This window comes from Pipra filicauda, unplaced genomic scaffold (assembly GCF_003945595.2).
Source record: "Pipra filicauda isolate LSUMZ 115617 unplaced genomic scaffold, ASM394559v2 scaffold152_size1767362_pilon, whole genome shotgun sequence".
Taxonomy (NCBI): domain Eukaryota; kingdom Metazoa; phylum Chordata; class Aves; order Passeriformes; family Pipridae; genus Pipra; species Pipra filicauda.
Genome location: NW_024104018.1, coordinates 1,164,240 through 1,182,483, shown reverse-complemented (window position 1 = coordinate 1,182,483; position 18,244 = coordinate 1,164,240). Strand labels below are relative to the sequence as shown.

The following is an 18,244-nucleotide window of genomic DNA, read 5'->3' as shown; positions in this document are numbered from 1 at the left end:
CACAAACAGAAAGGAACATGTTGGGAGTCAAATGTCACTCAGCCAAATCACTGATTTTTGACATTTAGGGCTGCAACCACATTAGGTTTAAGAGAAACATTTAAACTTGGATTAGTCAAAGCATTTTCTGAATTTCTGAATTTTCTGGACCAAAGTCACAGAGAGAGGGACTGATCTCTCACTGATAAATGAAAACTATAATCAAGTATTCACCAGGTTCTTTTAATCTATTTTCATTACTTTTCATCTAATTACTTTTAATTTTACTAACTCTTCATATATGGACTTAAAGTAATATTAAAATCCCCTTAAATTCATAAGCATCAGATAATTCCATTTAGGTAAAATCCAGCCATTACAGCATAATAGATACACACATATATATGTATATTATACACATATATATGTATAAAACACACATAAATAAGAGCTTTAAGGTCCCTTCCAACCCAAACCATTCTGGGATTCTCTGACATTCTCCAAAACTTTACTTCCACAGAGATGACAACTATGGAAAACACCAAAGGAAACCTGAAATTAAGTTCAAGTAGCCCTTTGAAACCTGCCTGCAAATGCACAAATGAGTTCAGCCATGAAATTATAACCAAATTACAGTCCTCTAAAAGCAAATTGAAAGCTTTCCTTTGAACAAGTGCTACCTGTGGATCTAAACAACTTTAAAAAATCCTGTGAAGAGACAAAGGGCAAAGGACAATTTGGGTTTAAAAAGTAAGTGTCACACTTTCATTTCCTACCTCAATATCTTATCCAGAAATATGTTAGAAAATTTTTCATATGCAATTTCTTTTTGCAAAAATGCAGGTTTGCTCTTCCCACTTCTTCTTCTTCTCGTCCCAAATAAATCCCAACGTTATTTAACAAGATGGAAGTGAACCATTCACAGGAGCAGAACCTGCAACAATTTCTCTCAGCTCTTTCAATTCATGTCCCACTTTCTCCATCAGTGCAAAATAATCCTTTCAAAAAACAAGCAAAAAAAAAACCCCAAACAAAAAAGACCCACAAAAAAATCACAAAACCCTTCAAAAACTCTTTCCAGAACCCCCCCCCAAAAACAAACCAGCCCCAAAGACCAAGAAACCAACTGCCAAAAAACCCAAATAAACCCCAGGATGTTCCATTCTGACCCAAGAACAAAGAGAAAAACCTCAATTCCAGGAATTCCTTCTCACTGACAACTCTCATGGGCTGCTTTCCAGACTGGAGGAATGATGTCCCACTTTGGGGGGTGCTGCAGGGAAAACTCATTAATATAATGTTCTCCATCAGACATTTGTAAAGAATTTGATTTACTGCCAATACAGGCTGATAACCTGGGATAGTGGATCCAAAAAGATCAAAAAATAATAAAAAAAAATCCAATAAATATCCCCCAAAGCACCCACAAAGCTAAAAAAAGTCCCTTTCTTTTTGCACAAATCTCATCAAACCTCGAATTTTCCTTCCTTCAAAAGCAACTCAACACAGAAAACTGATGATGCTAAAAATGACCTTAACAAATCACCACAAAATAGAAATACTCTGAAATAATTATGAATGTTAAACATATTTATTCCTTTCTGTCTTCCCACTCTACGGAAATGGCTCTGTGCTCTGAAATACTTATATTTTTAATTTATTCTTTTTAAACCTTCATCTTCTTTTGATGATTTGTGGATCCAACTCAGGATATTCTATGAAATATAACAGTAAATTTTATTTCCACTTGAACACCACAAAACTACACTTTAGTAATGATTCCAGCGATCAAAGTTTGAGAAATGCAAATTAATCAACTTTTCTTGTCCTTTTTAATGTCTCTGGGCACAGAGTGCCTCTACCAGGATAAATCACCCTCCAAAAAGGGAGGATTGGCATCTGTAAATATTCCCCAAAACTGGGAAAAGCCAAAGCAGATGAAATTCTAAACTATACTGAGGCCAGGAGAGATTTTAATCCAAAATAAGATTTTGCCAGGAGTTTATGAAACAATTTTTGTCACCACAGATATTTTCCACCAGCAAATATTTGAATATTTTTAATTAAAAGTGCCATTTCTGGAGAAGATATAAACCAGTAACACAGCAGACAGGAAACATCATACAAACAACACTGAATAGTGAAGAATTTATCAGTATTTAGGCTTTTAAAAATAAACCTTCTATAGGCTGTTCAGTGCAATGTAAATAATAAAAAAAAAATCATATTACACTTACATATCATAAAAAATACACTTCTCTTTCCTCAGCTGCACAAATTGAGGGATTTGCCATTATTTGTGAATTATTTTCAGGTTCAAAGGGCATTTAAAGTTATGGATGTGCATTGACAGGAACATAATTTCCAAAATGTGTGGCTAATTTAGGCATTAAATTGAACATATTTGAGTTATAACACCTGTGAACCCCAAGCTGAAATACAGACACTATGGAGTGCCTGAAAATCAGTTTTCTCAAATAAATTAAAGTATGATAATGTGCATTATCTAAACTCTGCTGTTTGTCAGATTTGCAGCTGTTCATCTAATTGATGAACGAGGTGAACAATCACCTAAATGAGGAGTCAGACAGTCCAACCATGCAAATAAACCACATTAAACCCCAGAATATTGTCAGGAAAAGCAGAATATTGGCCCAGACTTTTCAAACAAAGTTACACAAGGATGATCCCCAGAGGCCTGGGGTATCCAACAGTGCTGGACCTAGAAAATCCATCAAGGGCAATAACATTTCTGGGAGAAACTTCTTGCAAATCAAGAGAGAACAGAGACTTCTCTCTTTATTTATACCAAGTGCCCACTTACAATTTTTATGACAACAAAGCTGCCTGGTTGTAGCTGCAATTTCAAAGTCGTGGGATTCCAACATCACAAAGGTGAAAATCCAGCTGAGGTGAGACTCAATTGCAAGAAAATCATCCCTTGGGGGCAGGGGATCAGGAATTCTGGTCATTTTTAGGAATCCTCCATCATTTCACACTGTTTCAGAACTGGAGGGTGACACATTTTGAAGAAAAGCAAGATATAAAGGATCGTTTTGTATTATTGGCAGTAGGAATTATAGCTCTGATCAAAGCAGAAGAAGTCCTCTCATATATGTTCTCTATGAAAACCACGACTAAAGACAAGCTTAAATACACCTGTTGACCAAGACAAGAAACTCTGGGTCCTTTATAAGCAGTTAAAAAGCAGTTTCCACGTTGGCACATCGTCCATGGAAAGCTCCCTTTCGTCTCAGCTGGGAGAGTGATTGTCACGGTTCTCTCTGTCCAAAAAACACGCCGAGAAAATGTGCATTTTCATCATAAACCAGTAAATTAGGACTCGAGTTCACCCCGCCCTGCTCAGTCCAAGTGGGTTGTCCTGGGGTTTATTTGTAAATATTTGTAAATGCCGGGGGCCACGTGAAGCGTCTTCATTAAAATATCCAAGGACTCCATGATGCGCACTCGCATTTTCTGTAATTAGGAACTACCAGAGATTTCTCCTTGAGGATCCTGACAGTTCTGATGGCCCAAGGAGGTGTGTGGTGGGGGTGCAGGGTCAGGACAGGGTGACCATCACGGCTGACACCAGCACTGCCACGCTGACTGTCCTCCTGCTGCCACCCGACGTCCTCCGGGCGGGCAGGACGGCGAACACGGCGTTGGTGTCGTTGGTTGGGATCTCCACGTTGCAGATCATGCCCTCACAGCAGGAAACACATTCCTGGGGGGGAAAAAAAAGATCGTCACTGGACACAGGGGAGCTCAGCAGGGGCTTGGGGAGGGGAAGCAGAGGGGCAGGTACTGATCTCTTTATTCTTGTGATCCAGGACAGACCCAAGGGAATGGCTGGAACTGTGTCAGGGAGGTTTAGGTGGATCTGGGGAAAAGGTTCTTCCCCCAGAGGGTGGTTGGATATCAGGAAAATGTTCTTCTCCCAGAGGGTGGTTGGATCTCAGGGAAAGGTTCTTCCCCCAGAGGGTGGTTGGCACTGACCAGGCTCCCCAGGGCAGTGGGCACAGCACCAAGGCTGCCAGAGCTCCAGGAGGGTTTGGACAATGCTCTGAGGGACAGGGTGGGATTGTTAGGCAGGCCTAAGGGTTGGACTGGATGATCCTCTTGGATCCTGGATGATCCCTTCCAACTCAGCATATCCTGTGATTCTATGAATGTTCCTTCAATTGGTTGCCAAGTTGAGCTGAACAGACCCATCACTTCCACTTGGCAGCCTGACTCAGAGCAGCAGAAGGAGCATTTATGCTACAAATCATCTCCAAATTAAACACATACACCAATCAAATCTCTTCCAAATCTTGGGCACAGCCTTCCTGGAGCAACTGATCTCCTGGTGGTGTCACCAGGCTGGGATGGGATGTCACACAGTGACAAGTGCACCAACACTGGAGAAAATAGAGCCCTATTTTAGCTCCCCTTCTAACACATGAGCTAAAAACCTGCATTTGAACATTTCAGGTTTCAGCTTTTTAAACTAAAAAATTCTGGCTGTAAAAAACTGTTGTTCTCATTCATTTTTACCCTCAGCTTTTATATTCAGTGTTGTTTTGAGTGCTGAATTCATACTTTGTTTCTCAGTTTCTGGTGCCACAGAACCACTGACACAGCTGACTTCCAAAAGGGGATCTGAAAACAATTTTCCTTACTTGACCCTCCTTACTAGAAAAGCCAAGAGAATAAATGAATAAAATGCCAACTTTTATCTAATCCAAAGGCAAAGAACTGTTCTAAGATAAAGTCCCTGCCCGTGACAGGGGCTTGGAACGAGATGATCTTTAAGGTCCCTTCCAACCCAAACCAGCCTGTGATTTTATGATTCCATGAATATAGAAGGCAGGTTGCAAAGTCATTTCATTCCCTCAATCCACCAAAACCTGTTGGAATCACTGGAAATCGTGCCAGAAAACGTACAGATCCTTTTATAATTAATATAGACAGATCTTTTGATATTTAACATGGACAGATCCATTGATATTTAACATGGATAACACGGATGTTGTCTGCTTCGTTTTTGGTGTCTGAAACATTTCATGGTAAAAATAACATAATTAATCTTCACAACTACTGAGGAATTAGTGGGTTACTTACAGCAGGAAATAATACCTTGGTGAGCTATGTTTGATTATTAAGAATAAACTCCCACCCATCACCCAAGGACGAGAGAAGGCAGCAGTTTTAGCTCTTTCTCATGGAACAAAAACTCAAGACAAACAGAGCGTTGCACAACCTCGCTGAGAACTCCCAAACCTCCTTGGGTACACCCCAGCCATGCCCTAGAAAGCTCAGGTGTTCCTTCAAGACTTATTGTCCCACCCTGTCCCACACGAACAGGGAAGGAGGAAGGAAGGGCTGCAGAAACCCCACTTCTATTGTTAAACACCACGGAGCAGCGGATCTTGGCACATCCCGCTCGGCTCAGCAAGAAAAACGAGTCCTGGAATGCAAAACTCCAGCCCAACTCGTGCTGCTCTTCCTCAAGGAGTGGGGCAAGAGGAGCTCTTACTGTGTGGCCACTTTCTCCGTGCCGGTGGCAGCCGACGAGGTGACATTCCTCCCCCGTGGCACATTTTTTGGTAACTGACGTGCTCTTCCCGTGGTCCGTGAAGAGGTGAACTGTCAAGCAGTACTGAGTGCCTGGAAAATAAGATTTTGAGAGGTTTATTTGCATTAAGTACGTGTTTAAAGACTTCACGTGATTCGGAAAAATATTCCTAGGAAATTCATTATTTTGGCGGCACAAAGCTATTTTCAGCTTGATTAAAATAGCATTTAGCGATTAATTAGTGATGAAACCTGAAGCTTAACTGACCCTTCAAACCTCCAGGGAGGCTGCTACCCTTTCAATTCCTTATTAGCACTATAATTTACACATTTATCTTCCGTTCTCTGCTCTTTCTGGCAGCACATTCTCACTTTGTTTCAGACACGTTCCCTCTAATTTACTTCTTCCCCTTTCCCACCATTACTGGGAATATCAGTGCAAAGAAAAATGAGGAAACGTATTTCCCTTCTTTCCTATGGATCCATCATTCCCTCATACAGGTATGATATTGGTTATTCAGGTCCTGCTGCTCACAAGGAAGCCATTAAATCTTGGGATGGCATCCAAAGGGAGTGGGATGAGGCTACAAAGGCAATTTTTAAGATTTAAAATAAAAAATAATCTTTAAAATTAACTCCTAGGAAGCCCACATATATACACACACAGAAAGACATATATAATTAATATTACTGATATTATATATATGGATATATTATTAAGACTTCAATTAGTATATTGATAATGTATTGTTACATATTATGTGTTATACAAAACGTTTTGTAGATGCAGAGATACGTATAAATAATTTTTTCACTGTTGCTCTGAGCTCTGAAACGCTCAAAATATTCACCTCAGCAGAAATTATATGATTCATATCATCAATAACAAGACTGAGGGCCCCACAGTTGGCACATTAATCTCATTAATCACACTTCTACAAGGTGATGAGTCACACTTAAGTCTCACATTAGTCCAGACTTACTCACACTTACTTTCAGGGCACCATCGATCTTCAGCCCATCTGTTACAGCTGTAATTGTCCTCTGCATTCTCACAGGTAAAGCACTTAAAACTCTCTGGAAACGGGGTGGCTTTAAAAGCATTAAAACACAGTAAGTTTGCAAGCATTGAGAAAAAAAAAAAAATAGAACGTTCGAAATATTTCCTGTACACGCATATAAAAACCTCACACATTTGCTTATTTCCCAGGGTATTTCTACTGTTAGATGAATAAAAGAAGTTTTACGTTTTCAACTGGTTTTGCAAGGCCTGAACTTTAAAATGTATCCTTGTGTTTTCATTCTCTCCCAAACCAAAATAAATCACTGAAGTGGGAAAAGCAGGAGAGAGAGAACAGTTTATTTACATCCTCGTGGAGGTTTGCACAGACACACAAACTCAATCTACATTCAAATGGCTCTGGATTCCTTTGATGAGGAAAAAAAGGCACCTTAAAAAGCAGCTTCAGAGCTTGATTTTCAACTCTGAAGGAGAAGCTGGATCCTTTTAACAAAGGGATCGGGAGGACTGGCTTAAAATCTTATTTACATTATTTAAATCAATTATTTTAAGGTGCACAGCTCCCTAGATGCACATAGATATCTAATTTATCTGCCTGTCCTGACTGTTTTAATGATGCACATAATGAAAATGAAGGGATAGAACCCTTCTGATGCCAGATAAGAGGCCAAAAAAAATGATGCCATTAGTGACAACTGGCTTCACAGGTCCCACAAGGTTTTTAATTACCTTCAGACTGAATTAATTGCACACAGAACACCTATTCTTTCCCTTCACAAAACCCCCAACGAGATAAAAGACAAAAACCACCTGTCCTGTATTATTTATGAGAAACCCACTGCATAATCTGCTCTGTGGGGAGACATTTCAGAGCCAGAAAAACAGAATAAAACGGGAAAGACCTTAAAATGTGAACTCCTTATTTAGCAGTGCCTGCAATTGTTTGTTTTCAAACAGTCAACTTGTAAAATATTCGAAATAAAGCGCTGTGGGTTGGAAAGCAAAATGGTTATTTTAAACTTTTTCTCGTGTTTGAAGGGGAAAACCACCTAAACCCCAAAAGATTGGAAGAATATGGGGAGTAACTATAATATTAAGCTAAATATTATATTATATTAAGTTAAATATGAAGGGAAAATTGCAGATATATGTAAAATTAAAAAAAAAAGAAGCCCCTACTTACGGTCCAGGGGAGGCCTCACGTCATAGAAGTTGATGTTCTCAGCTGCAACCCAAATTCCTGGAAGGAGGAAGAGCAGGAGAAAGGCCCCAGCCAGAGTGGGATGGAACAAGGACATGCTGAGGATTATTGCACATGGAAAGCCGAAGTCAGCCCTGGCAAAGGAAGAAAACACATTATTTTGGGGAAATCTGAGGACCCGAGGGTGGAGAACAACAAATTTCCTATGAAATACGGCTGGAGCCCTGGGAATTCCGTGGGGAGGTCTAAAGGCAGCGAGTCTGAGCTGCTGAACGACACAAAGCTGAGCTGGGAGTGCCTTCTGCTGGCCAGAATCCTGAAACTCCCACAAAATTCAAGTTCACGTTATTCCTCTCATCTGTTTGCCCTTCCAACCGATGTCAACCTCAAAGATTCCTTGAAAGGTCTCCTAAAAAATTGACATGAAAATTAAACTCCTTTTATATGCTGCTTGAAACTGGAATATAATATTATTAAAGAGAGCAAAAAAGCGGGGAAATGTCGTTTTTAACACCACCAGCCTCGAGCCCAAACCGATTCCTTGTCTGAGACAGATCAGTGTAAGGCTGTTGACTTCAGATAAGCTCCACAATCTAATTCTGAGGGTAAATCAGATTTATTTGAAGTGCATCCCAAGGAAACGCTGAGGAAAAACCTGGGAATGGCAGGCAAGGGTTGGAGAAGCACAGGGTGGAAAGTTCAGAGGGAGGAGATAAAATGACACAAAAATACATTTATTTGGTCCCCCCTGGCTCCTCTGCTAAGGCTTTATAGAGGAGGAGAATTAAGCACTGAACATTTTGGTTGGTTTGGTGTTTAGATGTCCACACACACACAGGGATTTGTGGCAAACTGCAGTGACACCAGGGGCTGGTTTGGAGATTAAAAAAGCAGGATCAGCCTCACTCCACCCATGCAAATTCCCAGCAGGACAAACAAGCTGGAGTGGAGGCTCCAGCCAAACCAGAGGTGTTGCTTTGGGGTGCCAAGGGCATTGGGGTGCCAAGGGCATTCCCTCCAAACCCTCCCAACACACCCTGCCCAGGCCCAGGCACCGAACTGAAAAAGTCACCACAGCAGAGAAGACACAGAATTTCCCACTTTTCCCTATATTTTTTGTTTTGGTTCGCTGTTTCTTTTTCCAACTGAGATGGTTTTGCCAACAAATCGAACACCAGAAAGTTCAATTTTATGAACTGAGTATTTAATTGCGATTTTAATAGTGCATTTTGCTATCCTACTGAAGATCTGCTTGTTAAATCCTGGCTTTATGACCATACTTCAGTAGATCCTGAGGAAGCCTCAGCTCACCTCTGCTCCCAGTGCACCTCCAACACGATTTTCTGCAGGATGGTCCAGATTTCTTCTGATTACAGCCCAGAACCTAAAGCATTAAGTAGAAGAACCTGTGAAAAACAAACCAGAAACCGATCATTATAATTCTGTTTGGAAGAAACTAATTAGCTGAAACACTCTATGTCCTTATTCATATTGAAAACTAAGATAAAAATTTGGGGTTTATAACAAAATATCCAGAGAAGCACCTGAACTACACGGTTTGGCTCATCCCAATGCCACAAAAGACAAAAAAAAAAAGGCAAAAAGTGAAGGAATGAGGCTGCTCAGTCCTTCCATGAGAATGAGTTTACTTCTCTTCCAAGGGAAAATCTTTATCCAGTGAATAATGGGCAGGACCAAACCACTCCAGGTGAAATATATATTCCACACTCCACAGATATCCAAGCTTTCCACACAAGCTGTGCCCAAAATAGAAGCACTAATCAGGAGCAAGGGAACCTGGAAGAGCAAAGACAACCCTCAGCCTCCTAATTAGAGGTTCCTAATGAACCTAATGAAGCAAACAGGTCCCCTCAATGTGTGGAGTTAAAAATACAACTCCAGTACAAGGAGGTAGCAATTTTCAGAGCCACACATTCCTGATCCTAATTATCCTGTGTCCCTGGACCATCAGGGATCCAGTTTTCCTGACTCCAAGAGGGCTCCTTAATGCACAGAGGCTGCTTGAGTGATGTTGGCAACAACATGAGGAGAATGTTTTTGGGGGGCCAACGTCCTTCTTCATGGATTCCTTGTAAAATTACTCTGTTTCTCATGGAATCATGGAATGCTTGGGTTGGAAGGGACATTAAAGCTCATCTTGTTCCACTCCCTTCCACTTCCACACCTTCCACTAGACCATATTGCTCCAAGCCCCATCCAACCTGGCCTTGGAGACACTTCAACCCTTTGAATATCTTAAGATATTTATAAATTAGCAGCCCAGTTTTAATCAAGTATGGAGAGTTTTATCAAATTTCAAGCAGCTCGACAGCATTTAATTATTTCAGTTTTCCTCTGCATTTGGAACTGAATTGTTCCAATGGCAGAGCATTTGCAAAACTCATCCCCTCAACCTGGACCTTCTGCAGCTCCTGCTGGGTTAAGGAAACTTTCCCTTTATGGGGAGGCTGGTGTGTAACTGGATCTGAAGCACCTGGATAGCAAATAAAAGGCACAATTACACCTGTGCCAGTTTTCTACAAATCCAGGCTCTCTCCTGCCCCCCCTCCCCCCGAGTTCCTATCGCTTTCCCAGGACAAGCCGATGCCAAATGGAAAAATTCAGAGAATATAAACACAAAAAGGCCACTCTTTGGTCGGTGTAAGGCACAGTAAATCGACCTCAGGATTTGATGTAGTCAAAGGTGTCCTTGTTTGCCAACCAGGCCAATAAATAATGGATGTTGTTTGACGTGGGCTTGGTTACACAGCTGCACCAGGAGCCCTTCTCAAATAAAATAGGAAAATATTGGCCAAAAAATGGCTTTCATATCTTATCCGCAATCTTTAAATCTCATCTCTGTTGTGCTTTCATATAATATTATCAGGCAGCGTGAGTAAATGTTTCATTAGGGCCAATTAGGAGCCCTCGTTAATGAAGGGAAAAAGCTGTCACAACGTGGAAGATTAACTTATATAAACAAGAGGAAACACGGAGCTCCAGCTTTCCTGGAGGGAGGGAAAACAACCCAAGAGGGAAGGGCTGCTCATATTAAAAAAACCCCCCAGAATAAAGAACACCTCAAGAAAACAACCAGGCACACAATGGCTGAACTAATTAATATATTCCAGGAGGTTTTAAGGTTCACCTTTCAGTGTGTAACAGAAAAGTAGGAAGCTTGATTTCTGATTTTAATAAAATTCTAGCCTGTCTACATTGTTTTTGCTGGCAGCTCCTGCTGGAGGATTAGCAGATTGAACACGGAGATACGGAATGCAAATGAAACTTCCTGCTGTCATTTAGTAAAAGCAATTTTCAGGTGCTATTAGATAATTGCAAATGCTCCTGTTAAGCCTGTTAAATACCACTTCAGGACATAAGAGCTGGGGAATACACAGGCACAAAGGTATGTGTGTTCAGGGCTGAAAAAGTTAAATCCAACACCTGACGTCATCAGGTGTTCCCTGCAACAAAGCAGAGAGGCCAAAAAATGAAAACTGAATTTATCTAAAAAGGGCAAAACTCATCTCCTGGCTCCCCCATTTCTTAGGGAAAAACTGCCATTTTCACGTTTTTCCTTTAAATTTGATCTATAAGGCATCATCTACCCCACTCCAAAATGAAGAAATGGGTGGGAAAAAATGAGAAAAACCCCTTTGGGAAACAGGCATTTAAAAAAATCTAAACATTTAAAACAAAAAGGGGGTGAAAAGCAAATATTTTGAAGGGTTAAAAAAAAAAAACCCAAAATATTATTGCGGATCTGCAAATTAAAACTATTATTTATACAAGTTTTACTTTTTCTTACCCACCAAGTGGAAGTCTCTGCTTTTTGACTTTTTGCCTGTTATCACGAGCAGAGAATAACAGAGGAAAAACATATTTTACGCTTCACTGACAGAATCAAATTGAACTTATCAACATTATTTTTAAACACGTTCCTTTAGGTTCACCCACAGCACCCTCAACAATGGCTGGGATGAAACCTGGGGCTTAATTACAAGAAATGATGGAGTTCTTTATCTCAGATCTTAGAGAAGCAAAGCACAAACAGAGCTGGGAATGACAACATCCTTTAGCTCCGGGGATAATGTTGGCACGGGGAGGTGTGATGGGAATGACTGGGAGCCACGGAGGTGTCTGGCTACACAATCCACCCAACTGCTGTGACTCTGAAATGAAAATAATGTCTGATTAACAAAACAATGTCTGATTAACACGATAAACCCGAGAAAGTACCACTGAAGTGAGGTATTTGCAAGGAGAAAACATGTAATGAAAGCTGCATTACCTCACATTCCTCTTATAGCCCAAACTGACGTTCACTTAAAATTCAGAATCCCCCATCATCTGTAGAAAATAAAGTTATCCCATCTCAAAATCCGTTGCATTTCCAGATAAATTTAAATTTTTTTCCAGCTAAATTTCCTATTCTCTTCCACAAATATTCCATTTCCTCGAAGAACTGCCCTTTGGCAAAGCTATGGATGAGCAAAAGCTTTTACACGTGAGCTTGGAATGGCTTCTCCACATCCCATGCAACTGGTTTAAATCTCTCTCTCACCTGTGCCAGACTGGAAACAGGAACTTAATACTACTCTAGGAAAAAAAAAAGGGATTACAGGAACAAGAAGTGGTTTTTCTTTTCTTGAGCACTTCTGTACAAATCAGTTTAGAAAATTAAATTTAAAGGACATATTGAATGTAGGAGAGAAGAGGAAAAATCTGATTTTCAGTATTTTTCTTCTACACTTCCAGCCTCGGACCACAATCAATAAAAGACTTCTTTAATCCTTCCAAGGTGCTCAACTAAACCTCTGGTTTTAGTTGGAACCTCCTCCCAAGCCACAAAAGGTTTGGTGTCGTGTATGTGCCGATACAAACCCGCTTTTGGAGCTGAAAGAAGAGGGGAAAAAAGGTAAAATACCTCTGTCTAGTTTTATTGTAAGAGTCCAAAGAAAATGTCCTTCAACTGACACTCCACTGAACCCACAGGCACTATATTTTCTACAGCAACACAACACCAGAGCGATTAGTTTGCCTTTTTTTTCCCCCCAAGAATAAGAAAATGGCCAAGAATCACAGAATGGTGGAATTTTTTAGGTTGGAAAAGGCCTCCAGTATCCCCGAGTGCAGCACCCCAAGGCCTTCCTGCCACCAGTTTATGCCAGTTTAAGACAATAATTGCACTATAATTGGGGAAAAAAAACCCCACACAGAGTCAGGTTGGTATTGGCAGGGTGTGATGTGTGAGATTTACGGCGTTGATACCATCTCTGCCTCGTGTTTACAGCAGCTTGGTGTTCCTGGGCAATCCTTGGAATCCTGCCAGCTCCTGGAATGCACCAGGAACCACTGGGAGAGCTTCTGGGAAGACACCAGCAATTCCCAGGGCTGCTATTCCACCTCCAGGTGGAATAAAATAATATATAATATATTTATAATATTTATATATATAAATATATATATTATATTTATAATATTATAAATATAATAAATAAATATAATAAATATAAATTTATTCCATTTATAAATAAATATAAATATATTTTTATCTAAATATATTTTATATATTTATAATATAAATTTATATATTAATAACTATTTATAATACGAATTTGTATATTTACAATATAAATATATTTATTTATTACCCATAATAAGTAGGTAACTTTTGCAAATTATATTTATAAGGTAATAATAAATATATAAAAATATAAATAATTAATATTAAAAATAATAATAAATAATAATATATAAATATAAATAATAATTAATAAGTATAATAAATAAATATAAATTTATTTCTTTATTACCCATAGTAAATAGGTAACTTTTGCAAATTACATTTTATAAGGTAAGAATAAATATATAAAAATATAAATAATTAATAATAATGATAAATAATAAATACCTATAAATATTTATAAATATAAATATTATTAATAATAATTAATGAATATAATAAATTAATATAAATATATTTACTTATTACCCATAAAAAATAGATAACTTTTGCAAATTACATTTTATATGGTAATAATAAATATATAAAAACATAAATAATTAATAATAATAATAAATAATAAATATCTATAAATATCTATAAATATAAATAATAATTAATAAATATTATAAATTAATATAAATATATTTATTTATTACCCATAATAGGTAACTTTTGCAAATTACATTTTATAATGTAATAATAAATATATAAAAATATTAAATGATTAATAATAGTAAATAATAATAAATAATAAACAATAAATTAAAATTCACAATAATAATAAATAATAAATTAAAAGTCACAAGACGCCCCGAGCACTGCCCTCAATATTCATCCCCCAAACTGAGAGTGGGTTGAGGCTCAGCACGTGTCTCTATCCCTGCTGGAAACTTTCCCCTCAGAGTATTTTCCCTAAATCACACGGGAGACATCCACTCTTACATTTATCCTGGATATTTCCATACTGGCTTTTCCCTACAGTACAATCCCCTTTTTTTGTTGTTTTGTTGGGTTTTTTTAATATAGTTTTATTATAAATTGTAGCTAACACTAATGGAGAAGAGTTGATGAAAATCCCCTTTTCTTGGCAGCACTCTGGTTCCTACAACCCCTTCCGGCTGAACTTTTCACTCCCAAATTTGCCAGCAAAGGGGGAGCTGAGCTGATCATCAGAGAGGCATTTTGATGATGCCCTTCAGGAAAAAAAAACCCTCACCTGACAGAACCTATCTCCACATGTACTTGATGGCATTATCCCCCTCGGGAAAGGCTCGTTTGGGAAATGTGAACCCTGGAAAATCAAGATGAAAGGGGCGAGGAGAACCGGCTTTGTTTTCCCGAGAGGACTCACCGAGTCCCATTGGATTCCTCCCGTGGTTACAGGCACAAAAAGGCTTCAGAGGGATTTTGTTGGGTTGGAAATGCTTTAAACGAGCCCCTCTCAGCAAACTGCTGACCCATCCAACCTCAGCCAGGGGAAGGTGGCTTTTCCTTCCCATCAACACCCTAATCCAGACAGCTGAAAGCAGCAGAAAGCTGCAGAAAGCACATTCCGGTTTTTCCTGGCTCGGAACCGTCCCCCACAAGCAGCCTTTGGCACAGTTTGGTGTTTGAACAGCCTCTGGTGCGTTGTGAGAGACAAGAGATTTGCCCTCCTTTCAAAGGGAGGGACAATACAAACATAACAAGCTCCTTTCACAGGTCCACAAAAGCTCTGTTGACATCTATGGCATAACTTCAGCTCCAAACCCAAACTCTGCACCCGCCGTTTTCTTCCTCTGAAGCTCAAATTTCTGGAGCAGAAGCATATAATTTCCACATCCAGGGACACAAATCGGCATTAAGCATTCATAATGGAATGTAAGGATATTTAATTTAAATTATTTGGGGGGGAAAAATTAGCTTTGCACAGTTTCTTTCACTGCCCTTCACCATAAACATCCATGGTCTGGGACAGGAACCATGAGCCTATGGAAAGCAGCTGGAAGAAAATCACACTTTGAGGTCCCTTTTAACTCAGGCCATTCTCTGATTCTGTGATTTTATGATCCTATGATTTTAAGATTCTATGATTCTATTATTCTATGATTCCATTATTCTATTATTCTATGAGTCTATGATTTTATGATCCTATGATTTTATGGTTCTGTGATTCTATGATTTTATGATTCCATGATTCTATGATTCTATTTTATTTTGATTTTAGGATTCTGTGATTTTAAGATTCTATGATTTTTCAGTTCATTTCATTTGCTAAAGATTGAGCTTTGAATATTACTAAGAGAACATTCCCAGGATTCAAAAAGAAAAAAACCCCATCCATAATATTTGCTATTTTCACCACTGTCCTTATTTCTTCAGTATGATGTTAAATTTGTCTCTCTTGCTAGAAGGAAACAATTTTATATATATATAAAACTATATATATAAATATAAATATAATATATAAATAAATATATAAATATATATACATATATGTAATTAAAGTGCCAGGATGATTCTGTTCAGCACCATCCCTGCTCTTCCATCATATTTTCTGAGCCCATTAAGCCTATTTACATTTCAAATAGTCTTTCCCACCTTCACACCTCTGAAGAAATCACCTCTAGCTCGCGGGTACTCCTGGCTGGTACTTCTCAAAGCCTAATATTCATAAAACCCTTCAGCCAAGTCAGTGGAATAATAAAACAAAACACAGGAAATCATTTATAATCTGAATTAAAAGCCAGTTTTCATTCAATTAGAAGAGCAATAAAAATAAAGTCTCTTAGGGCACTTATCTGCCCCAAAGACACTGATATATTCCTAATTAAGCTGGTAATGTGGCACCAAGGACCAGTAAGAAATGCCCTGGATGGGGAGATTTATTCACTGTACAGATTGCCTGGTTTAATTTGACAAATTAAAGGTGCCAAAATTTTCTGTTTCCTTCATTTTCTGCTCACAAATCCAGAGCAGTGCTAAACAGGAAACCACCGTAGAGTAGGAAAAAAAAAATTAAAACTCCTAAAATAATTAAAACTAAAAATTCAAACCAATAAATGCCTGACAATTTAAAAACATAAAAGCATTGTATTCTAGCAGCGAATGCCCATCCCAGCATGGGAAATGCCAGCACTTGCTTTGCAGAATTTCTTCCAAGATTTTTGAGCTGCTGTGAGTGGACTAAGCTCAAACCCAAGAGGCAAATGCTCAACCTGCCTTTTTTTTTTTTTTTTTCATTATTTAAATAATTTATTTTAAATTGATTGGAAATTTCTGATCCACACCACCTGACAACTCCCCCCTTTCCCAAAGGGATGCAGGGTTGGGTGTCTGCTCTGACTCCCTGGGACTATTGATGCTCTTCACCTGCTAAAACACGTCCAAACCACCGAGCAAACCCTGCAATATTTGCACAGTGCATTTCCAAACAGGTGCCCAACACACCAGAAAAGCTGAATAAATAACTTATTGTAGGAGTTTCTCTTTATTGTGCTTTTCCTACCCTGCAGGCCAATTCCAGGGACTCTCAGAGGCGACCGGAGCAAAATATCCATGTAAATGAACACGGATGAAAACTCGCTTTACTGCTGTTCCCCTCCAAATAAAAAGTGATTCACTGGGGGAAAAGAAGAAATCTTATTCCTTTTGTGCATGGGGGCTCAAATTCTAACTCTTCACAATCAAAGGCACCACTTGCTTTTTTCAGGAGGTTACTCAGAGCCTTCCAGAAACCCTTTGTACAACCCTGGGTGGATTTTAGGCTGCTGGGTCGTTGCTAAATTAGGGCCTGGAGAGACACAAGGAAAGAAAAATCAGCTGTAAGAAAACAAAACAAACCACTAATAGTGGAAAGAAAAACATCAAATGTTACTAATAAAATCCCCTCAAACACTAATAAAGGAAAAAAACCCAAACCAACAAATACTAGTAAGAAAATAAACACTATTATGAAAAATCATGGAATTACAAAAAGTCATAGAATTATGAAAAATCATAGAATTATGGAACCAGAATGGCCTGGATTGGAAGGGACTTAATATAAACCATCTAGTTCCAACCTCCTGCCATAGGCAAGGACACCTTTTACTAGATGCTGTTTGGTTTTATTATTTTTTTTTTATCCTGCACCTTATAACAGAACCAAAACATTCTGAAACACAGCCCTTCAATCCCAAGTGCCAGCCTGGAGCGAAATTTTCTGGGTGAGCTACAGGATTAAATCCCCCAAGCACAGAAAAGTTCAAAAAGAACATCCTTTCAGGCTCCTAATTGTTACTGCACTGGAAAGGAGAGGTTTAACAAAGTGTTCACTGCGTGGTGACAGAGAAGGGAAAAGAGAAATATTGCACCAATAAACCTTACTGAGATCATGAAATTAAAAAAAAAAAATAAATTAAATAAAAAAAATATGGACAGGAGGGGCAGGACAAGTGAAGTAGTGAAGAATTTAGACAGTGAGCTGAACCAGCAAATTTTAGAGCTTTGAGTGTAAGCTGAAGAATTCTGCAGAACAAGGGGGAAACTCTCCCTTCCATAATGCCAGGCAAATATATAGGAAGCAATAAACTTTATGACAGGAAAAAAGGAGTTCAGCAGCCTTTTGGGATGAGAGAACTTTTCTTGCTGCAATTCTGTGCTCTCAGTTATCCCCCATGAATGGGCTTTGACAACTGAAAACCAGCAGCAGGGAAGGGAAAACAGGGGCCAACGTTCCTGAACAGTTCTCAGGTGATGTTTAATCACTTGGGTTATCAGGATAAAGGGATGCTGCACCAGCAAAAAACCCCTCAGTGCTTTTGGGAAGGATCTTTAAACATTTCCAGGGAAATACTGCAATACCTGCAAAGAAGTGGATGGAGCAGCTGAAGGGAACAGCTTAGTACAAAATTGTGCATCTGGTTCTGATGGAACAGAATTTCCACTTTTAAAATACTGTTTAATCAGGTTACATTGATACATGCAGCTATTTGTGCTAAGAAAGTATCAGAGG

General features: G+C 38.9%; 1 protein-coding gene across 2 annotated transcripts in view; it reads right to left on the bottom strand.

The window, feature by feature from the left end:
• Positions 1-1,548: 1,548 nt before the first annotated feature.
• The window catches only part of LYPD6B (LY6/PLAUR domain containing 6B), a 46,610-nt gene continuing 29,914 nt past the window's right edge, over positions 1,549-18,244 (bottom strand). The window contains exons 2-6 of one of the 2 annotated variants that reach the window (XM_027721031.2): positions 9,072-9,166; positions 7,743-7,894; positions 6,532-6,630; positions 5,501-5,631; positions 1,549-3,706 (exon numbers count right to left, since the gene is read on the bottom strand). In XM_027721031.2, coding sequence (XP_027576832.1) covers positions 3,542-3,706; positions 5,501-5,631; positions 6,532-6,630; positions 7,743-7,857 — 510 coding nt within the window. In that variant the 5' untranslated portion in view covers positions 7,858-7,894; positions 9,072-9,166 and the 3' untranslated portion in view covers positions 1,549-3,541. Of the gene's footprint in view, positions 3,707-5,500; positions 5,632-6,531; positions 6,631-7,742; positions 7,971-9,071; positions 9,167-18,244 lie in introns of those variants that run through there. The other variant, XM_039378999.1, reaches the window with a different exon arrangement.